Genomic DNA, 9,415 nt, shown 5'->3' with positions numbered 1-9,415 from the left:
AAACCGCGTTCCCACTGTCCTCACAAGGCCTCATTTTGCAGGACAAGTAAGCGGCTGCACATGCAGTTGAAAGCTGTGCTTAACTACTTTTGCCTGAAGACTGTTTGTTTGCAAGTAATATGAATCCCTCCAGAGGCTTGGATGAAAACAAAGACATAAAGATATTGCTTTTACTCTTGGGGTATAGAATATATATCATAAAATTGTTCAAGGAAATTGCATGAGAAACTTCCTTCTATTAATTTCTAAAATATTGAGCAATTTGGGTAACTGTAGATGTGTGCACCAAAAAGGGGTTTTAAGAATGTTCATATCAACTTCACTGTAATACCCCAAACCAGGAATAAAACAAATGTCCATTGCTTAGACATGGCATGGTAGAATGGAGTGTCATTAGCTATGGACACATAGTCCCCATGGCATACAGCAATAGCTCATGATTCTGTGGCCTGCTGGTCCAGGCTGGGCTCTGACATGTTGGAGGGGAAGCATAGCATCATATGTTGGTCATTCTCTGCCTAGGACCAGCCAGCACATGCTTGTCCCATGGCAGGGGCAGAGACCCAACTGCTAACAGGCCCAGTTTTCAAAGCTTTTTCAAGCCTGTTTGCACCCCTTCTCCCCATGTCCTCTTGGCCAAAGACCTGATAAGCAATCACACTACAGCCCACAGAGGAAAGGCATTGAAAAATAACAGGACTAGGATAACATAACTAGTATTAACACAACTAGGAGAACATAACTAGTATGGATCCAGGGAGGGTGGTCAGTATGCAATTTTTCCACAGGTGGGTAAATAAATTGTGATATAGTCAGTCATATGGTGGAGTACTATACAGCAATGAGAATGAATGAATGGCTGCTATACACTACATCATAAACCGCACAGATACAACCAAGCAAAAGAAATTAGACCAAAAGAATGCATAGGTAGAATTCCACTTATATAAGCTCAAAAACAGGCACAACTAATGAAGGGGTTAGATGCCAGGGTAGGGGCCAACTTTCGGGGGCAATGACTAAGCAGGCATGAGGGGGATTCCGCGGGTCTGTACCGATCTGTTTCTTTATCCAGGTAGCTAACAGGCGCTACCTTGATAGGTTCGTTCACATAGTGGCAATTCTTGCAGGCCACATGATATGTGCATCTTAGGCATTTGTTATGCTTTGATTAAAAAGTTGGTTTAAAGAAAATTGAGCACAGCAGGTTACCACCTGCCCAGGTGTCATGCCTAGGGCAGATAATAAAAGTATGACATTCAAGAATAAGAAGACATCTAAGACATGAACGTCTTAAAGTTCGTGACTTCATGATGTTTTTCCACAAGCAGCTACTTAGGGGGGCCCAGAAAGACAGCTTCCCGCACGGAGATAAAGCAGTCCTGCCACCTACAGTCTTTAAAAGAAAAAAAAATTCCTTGCTAATTATAGACTCAGTGGAACTCAAGGAGTTGAGTCTGGGAGTGGCAGGCACTGCGTCAGTCAGCATGGAGACCCAGAATCCTCAGACAGACGTGGCTTTTCAGCTGGCTTCCCCTTACTGCCCACGTGAACCCTCACAGAATCGTTCACACCCCCACCCCAGCCTGGGTGTCTCTAACCAGGCCTGTGGGGATGGGCAACAGCATCTCCCACAGAGGGTCGTTAGGTGAGGAAATGAGCAGGTGTGTATACACCGCTTGGTCTGGGGACCACCGCAGGGAGCTCCTGTCGCCGTCCGTCTGCGCACCGGCCCCCGGGTCCCCCGTGGCCGGCCACACGTGCGCAGGTCCCCACATCCTCCTGCCGCCCGTCCTTCCCTCCATCATCCAGCTCTCCCCTCCCCCTCTGTCCCCCCCACCAACATCTATGAAGTGTGCTGTTTGGAGTTTATAAACCTGTCCTCGCAGCCTAGTTCCAGTGAGTTCTCCCTGCGGGTTCAAATCCTCTACAGGTTTTGTTTGTTCCATAAATGGGGGGAGAGGACTCCTTGCGTCAGTGAGCTTCCCGGGAACTAAACGGCTCCTTGGCCTCCTCCCAGGAACATGTCTACTCACTGGAGGGACAAGGTCTCTGTGAACAAGGACGGGACACCCCGCAGCGTGGAGACGGGAGCCCCACAGGGCGGCGCCCCCCGCCCCGGGCCCCCTCTCCCCGCCCCATCTTTCTTGGCCCCCCTCTCACCAGGTCGCGCCCAGTTTCCCTCCTGAATATTTCCTGGACGCACGCCCTTGTCTCCCTCCGCACCAGCACGGCCCCGGCTCCGGCCTCCTAGCGAGCTCTGCCCAGCTGCCCTCTGCCCTCCCTTGCTGTCTACTTTTTATTTTGCTTCCAGGGGAATTTCCCACTCTCGGAGCCGTGCGGGCATCGCCTGACCTCGTAAGCTCTTGGCAAGTTTCCGGTCACAGATTCTGGGCTTGTGTGGACCTGGCAGCGGAAATGCTGTCTACGTTCCGCAGTCCCTTGGCCTGATGAGGAACTGGGGACACGAGGTCCCACGGGGTTAGGAGGGTGTGGGCACTGAGAAATGAAAAAGGAGAGATCTCTACATAGGCAAAAATTTCAGACTAGCACTAAACTGTCGTGTTATTTTAAGGGTTCTGCAAAACTGTACTCCTCCTTCTAAAATGTAATTGGGATAGGGGAGGGGACAGGAGCCAGGCTTGAACATAATGTAAATGGTAAACAGTGGCAATATCAGGTGGAAAGAGGCAGAGAACACAGACTTCAGTGATCAGCAGACCAGAGTTCCAGTCCTTGTGCCTCCTGAGCTGTGTGATCTTGTGCTAATTACTTAACATCTCTGAGCCTTAATTTTGTTATCTGTAAAGCAGTAGCATTAATGCCATGTATCTTTTACTGGGAATGTTAAATGAGATCATGCTTGTGAAACACTGAGCTCAGTGTAAGTGTCCAATAAAGTTAGTGTCAGTAACCATAAAAAATGATTGTTAGGGAAGGCCTACAGCCAGAAGGTAAATGCCACTGATGTGTGATGCCAAGAGAGGGCAATGTGATGATGCCCCCTGGACCTTCCAGACTGAACCAGGCTGGTAAGTCACCAGAGGTTTTAAGAACTCAGAAGGCTTTTTCTGGGTTAAAAAGGTGTGAAAAACAGTGGATTCAGAATTGAGAGATGGTGGTTTGGTCCTGCCAGGAACTCAAGCCCCCGTCTGGCTGGCCTGAGGTTCCCATGTGCCAGCCGCTGGGTACCACTGCCCTGTGCCCCTCCCTGGTGGTGTTGCTACAGGTGTGTGTCCCTTCCGGCTCTCCATCTCTTCCTGCCACTCCTCCAGCTGTTTGAGCAGCAGGGGCTCTGCTCCAGACTTCTCGTGTCCATTTTAGCTTCTCCCCACCTCGTGTTTTCAGTTGTCACCCAGAACCCCTTGCAATGTCAAAGCAACATCTCAAATTGAATAAGCATGCCTCACTTTGATTTCAAAGTTGCTGCCAGCAAAGAGGCTTTTGAGTAGGTCAGCTCAGAGTCCTTTTAGATGAAGAGAGTTTGTAGGAATGAGGGTGGTCAGAGGGTCACTGGGTTTTGCAAAATAAAAGTCTAGTTAGAGTGTTTGGTCACTAGTGTCCCAGAAGTTCATAATCCCATTTTGTTCCAGCTGAACATTGCACAAGCATTTTATCAGGAAAGTGAATTCCCTCCCAGGTGGAGGTCGTGAATTGCTTCATGGAAGAAAGTTGGCCCTAGACTAGGTTTGGGACAGTCTTCTTTCATCATACTTAAGTTCCTTCATTGTCCATTTGAACTAGCTTGTGACTTCTCAATTATGTCGCAGGGGGCAAGGGCCTGGTTTCAGAGAAGAAAGTAGGAAAAGACTAGGAGTTCAAGTCTAGGAGCTCCGAGGGGCCTGTCTTCCTTCTATTCCCGAGGAGTAACAGGTGAGGAGGCTCATCTCAGACCCCTCAAGGGTCTCCCGCCGGGGCCACCTGGAGGTACGGAAGGTGCCATGTGGAACGCTCTCGGAAGCAGAGGTTCTGCGCTGCAACCCGGAGGGACCGCGGAGGTCGGGATGGGAGGCTCCGCTGGGGCCGGTGGGCGCCGCCCGTGGGCAGAGGGCTTGCGGGGAAGGCGAGAACATGGTCCCGCTGCAGGGGCGTGGATATGCCAGCCTGGGGGGCTAGAGGAAATCAGGAACAGACATGACTTGCAAAATCTGGAGGAAAAACGATGCAAGAAGAGCCCCTTCCACATCCTGAAAGTTGAGCTTGAGCTAAGTCCCAAACCAAAATACAGAGACCATGAGACCCCCCCGCCCCCGAGCAGAGAGCAGACCCGCAAAGAACCCGCGTGCCCTCGGCAGGGAGGGGTAGGTGAGCTCCGGGGCTGGGGGCTGAAGGCCGAGACAAACGCGTCTGTTGGGGTAGAAACCATCCCCTCATTTTTGAAATGGGACCCACCTGACAGGGCCGCGGCTATGAGGTCTGGGAGAGAACAGCAGCGCCCCAGTACGCAGCGCGGGACCCCTGAAGCACGAGAACTCAAGAGGGAGCAATTTTAACCACCACTTACGGGCTGATGCTCTTAAATTTACATTTCCTTCTCTTGGGCTGTCTTATCCAACTTTTCCTAGTGGTACTACATGCACCTTAAATTTAAATGTACCTAAAAAATTCAACCCTCACCCTGTATGTCCACAGGCAAGCTCTGGAGACACTGCAGGTTTGGGCTCCAGGTACCGCAATAAAGCAAATGCGGCAGTCAAGTGACTCAATGAATGTCTGGGCTCCCCCATGCCTGTAAGTGTTTACACCTACTGTGACCTATCAAGTGTGTAATAATAAATAGTATTATGTCTAAAGACAATGTACCTACCTTAGTTTAAAAATACTATATAGCTAAAAAAAACACTGTCTTCTGAGCTTTCGGGGATTCATAATCACTGATCATGGATCACCATTACAAAACAGTAATGAAAAAGTTTTAAATATGGCAAGAACTACCAAAAGTTGACAGAGGGACATGAAGGAGATGCTGTTGGAAAAGTGGTGCTAGGATGCTCGATGCAGGGTTGCACAAACCTTCAATTTGTAAAAAAATGCTGTATCTGTGAAGGGCAATAATGTCAAGTGTAATAAAACAAAGCATGCGTGTTATTCTTCCTGTGGTTCTTCTGTTTGTGGAAAGTGCCACCACCCACTAAGTCCTCTGGGGCAAAGATCTTAAGCTCATCACGTACCTCCTGCTTGCGTTAAGGAAGGCGGCAGGAAGGTGGGGACTGACTGGCAAGGCCCCTGGAAGCCATGCCCTCAACAGCCATGCCATTCAGCCGTTGTCCTCAGGGAGAAGCCGACTTGGAAAAGGTCACTGGGCACAGGATCTTTGGTGACCAACATTTCAAAGACTAGGTGGGAGACGGGACATGCATGGAGATGAGGGGAGAGCAGAAAGGCAGAAGAACCAGACATTTGATGTTGTGGGAGACACGGGAGGAAAGAATTTCTAAAGAAAGGGAGCAATCAAGAGAACAACTGAGAAACCGCTTTGGGTTCAAAAATGAGATCGCTGATGACCTTAGCAAGAGTGGTTTCGGCAGAGTGGGGTGGGGGCAGCGGGCTGTGGCGTTGCTGGGAGAGGAGTAAGGAGAAGGCACCTGCCAGCATCCCCAGCAGGAGCCTAAGGACAGAAAAGAAGGAGGATCATGGGAAATGATACCCACGTTCAAAATTTCATCTGCATCTTAGCGGACAGCCCTGTCTGTTCATCTTGACAGTGAGGCCCCAGGGCACACATGTGATAGAGTGCACAAATTCGAGGTTTACACTGAAAATTAGAGAAATGGAAGCATGAGTCATTCTTTAAAAAGCCTGTGAATTTCCTGACAATAGCTCTTTAATTCTTAAAAATCTATGATCATCTGAGCTCTGGGCCATTGGGCAGCAAGAAATGTGAACAGTCTTTAGGGGCCATCTACTTAATCCATTTACTTCTGCTTTCCTGAATAAATCAGTAACACTCCGGTAATTCTTGGCTCCAGCGTAGTGTGTTTGAAGGTCTTTACACTTTACACTGAGAAAGTGTGACATCGTGAGAGGGGATCCAGCAAATCGGGTCTTTCACAAGTCTGTGATCTGAGGCAACCTGTTTTTCACGTATCTACGACTTTGGACTAAAAGCACGCCTGGTGAATCACTATGTTGCATACGTGAAACCAACATAATATTGTTTATCAGGTGTACATCAATGAAAAAAAATTTTTTGAAAAGCATGCCTACCCTTAATTGTTGGAATGAGATGAACCAGCTGTCCGTATTAAAACTAGATGCCCATACCCCACTTCTTAAAAGTCCATAGAACTAGTAATAAAGGAAGATGAAGAAAGTTCAGTCTTGACTGTATCATGCCATGGCTAAGTTGCAAATTCCAGAGCACAAGCCTACCCGAGTCCTGCAAAGGAAACTGAGTGTATCGACCTTCTTTTCAAGAATGAATTAGTGACCTTTCCCCCTCATCTGTGATAAATGAATTCTTACCTTCCATATTTAGGTAGAACCTCAAAATAGTTATTGGCATTGAGTTAGGCACTGCTAATTAGTTAACTAAACTGAACCATATTTTGCTAAAAATTCCAGGCGGGCCTCGTGAAGGACACACCGTCACCACACTATGCCTTCCTCAAGGGCAGGAGGCGCGGTTCTCTTGGTTTCCATGGAAACCAATGCCATGTTATTTTCACAGATGCCGCGTTGAGAGGACTGCAGTAGATTTAGTACCTTGGGAATGTTCTGAATGACAGAGCTTTGCACCAAGCAGGATCGTGTGTGTGCAAGGACAAGGGTTTTGCAGCTCATAATGGGGAGGAAGAGACGCTAACATTTACCAACCATCTACTTGCCAGGAGTTATTCCCGTGCTTTTCCCACTCATGTTCGGACAGCCCACAAGGTGGGTACTGCTTCTCCGTCTGCAGACGAGGAAATAAGCACCCAGTCCACGTCCACAGAGGTAGAGGAGCCTGGTGGGGATTCTCTCCAGATGTGTGAAAGTGGGTCAAACTCCAAAGCTCTCGCTCTTTCTACTCCAGCACATGGGGATAAATCTACTCCAGACACAACTGAAAAAAGGCCATGTTTACAAAATACCTAAGAAGTCATCATAATAATATTAATATTTAATGTTTCCTAATCATGTTTGATTTGTAACACTTGTATAGCTATCACCAAGGCAAAGCTATTACAGTAATTTTGAGGGAGGAATAAGTATATGAACAAAATCAATAAAATAAAAAAACCTTAGACCAAGAGACAATTCTGAAGCTGCTGACAGGATTTATTAAAGGCATTTCTTTTATTTTTTATTAGTACAGTTGATTCTAATAGCAAATATATTTTTCACCAAATACTGTATAACAAAGTAGTATAAATATATATAATATATATATACAGAATTTTACAAAGACACTAAAAGATTTCTGACTAATGACGTATGAGCTTAGGAAGCAGAAAGTAAAGATTAAATACCAAACATTAAGGTGAAAACACTACCACATGGTACTTTACAAGTTCTTCAAAGAAGTACAACCTTTAGGAGAAGTTCTCAGATGTCCATTTACGCTTCATAAACCTTGGTAGCAAAAGTGCCACTTGGCAGAGCATTGACTGTGAAAAATACATGTAGAACTTTAGGAAGAATACAAGCTCAAATGTCAAAAAGAAAAGAAAAAAAAAGAAAACAAATCTGCTACACTGCACAGCATCCATGTGGAACCGCCAGGTACCGTTTCAAATTACACGTGTGTGAGGTCAAAGGTCAAACTAGTTCCTTTGCGGAAGATCTCATGAGTAGAATATTACTTTATTATTTGATTGTGGATAAAGGCTTTTAAATTGTGATATATAAGGCTCTTTAATCTTTATCAAATTATGTACAAACTCCTGCATTACAGCTTTAACAAAACAAGCATTATTAAGAAAATGTCCAGCCCGATTTCCCAACCCCACCCGATCTGTGTGATTCTGGCAACATTTACTTGGTTTTTAAATTATACAGCCCCATGATGGAGCAGAGATAATAAAGCAAATCATTTGTAAAAGAAAACCATATTAATATATAATTATACTATATTTCAGTAGCCACTTAGAATTTGGAAAGAAACAGGAAACTATGCCCTTGAGCACACTATTCAAAATGGCAACCAGTTAACCCAACGAAAGTTTGGGATTTAACAATGCAAGTTCAGCTGCCTTAGTTAAACCTTTATTGGTAACTTCACCATAAACCTCACCAGGGCTACTTAGAGAGGAAAGGAGGCTCACACACCAAGGTGACTGATCGTTCCGGTTTCCACTCCTGAGAAAACAACTTATCAAAATCATAATAACCGTTTTCTAACAGGCTGAAGAGCCAAGTAGATACAGCATATCGGTGTAAACACACACATTTAAAATCCAAGGCAATGAGAAACTAGAGAAATGACCATTTACTTGTATTTAAAGTCCTAATTTCATTCTGCTGCCACAATGCGCCAATACAGCAAATACCTATCTAAGATCGTCCACTGAGAAACTGCCGAGTGCACACGAGGCGTCCTGAAGTAGGATCCCACGGCGCTCGTATCGTCCACACCCAGGGCAAGGCCACGGCCACGGCCAGGACGCCCTTGAAATCTTCACGCAGATTTCTTGCTCTTCATGGGCTCCTGCGTGTAAGGATGTCGCCTGCCCCATGTCGTTGCTGCTGTGTGTGGTCATACAGTGCCTGCACGTCACAGTTCACACCCACTGGATCCTACTGGGCACGCACCCCTCGGGGACCACGGCTGCGGCTGAGCCATGGAGTCCGTGGATGTGCTTTGCTCCCTTGTCACTCCTACCGGCGTCAGTCCTGCTTGACTTAGATTGCTGTCCCCCTTCTCTCGTGCTCTGATTACAAGCTTCCCAGGGTTTCAACAAATCAGGTCTCTCTTCAGAGTCAAAACACAGGAGGAGCGCCTGGACCAGAGAGTCGAGGTCCCTGTGGCCGCCCCGAGGCGTTCTCTGCTCACAGCCACCGACAGAGTGCGCACTCAGGTCGCTGTGCAAGTCCCTGGCCACGCTGCAAAGACTGTCAGCACAAGTCTTGAGAAGATTTATGTCGCTGTGGCATCCTGGCAAGGAGATGAAAAGGTTAACCTTCCCATTTATCATCAGGTATTTATTACTGACTCTAGATGTCTTGTCAGTCAAAGTGACCCTATCAAGATAGTTCCAAACTACTTAAGATTATTCAGCTTATCTGCTAAATAAGCACCTGGTTGTCTAATAATGTGAAATCTGATTATTTTGGTAGAAATACTTATAAATATTAAGTGGGAATTCAATCACAACAATTTCTATACTGGTAATTAATGTCAGTGAAGGAGCATTAATTAGGCTTTAGTTGATGACTTAGACTAGAAATGAAAAGATGTCTGAGAGTCAATCTATAAAATCCTCATTAACTAGAA

At 46.4% G+C, this 9,415-nt stretch overlaps 1 protein-coding gene across 1 annotated transcript in view; it reads right to left on the bottom strand.

Moving 5' to 3' along the window:
* Positions 1–7,236: 7,236 nt before the first annotated feature.
* Positions 7,237–9,415, bottom strand: part of KIF14 (kinesin family member 14) — a 52,125-nt gene continuing 49,946 nt past the window's right edge. Inside the window, exon 30 of the mRNA XM_073217192.1 lies at positions 7,237–9,076. Within this exon, the coding sequence (XP_073073293.1) occupies positions 8,703–9,076 (374 nt within the window). The 3' untranslated portion in view covers positions 7,237–8,702. The remainder of the gene's footprint in view (positions 9,077–9,415) is intronic.

The sequence above is a fragment of the Manis javanica genome, chromosome 11 (assembly GCF_040802235.1).
Source record: "Manis javanica isolate MJ-LG chromosome 11, MJ_LKY, whole genome shotgun sequence".
NCBI lineage: Eukaryota > Metazoa > Chordata > Mammalia > Pholidota > Manidae > Manis > Manis javanica.
Note: the sequence above shows the minus strand (reverse complement) of the source record. Positions and strands in the feature narration are given on the sequence as shown.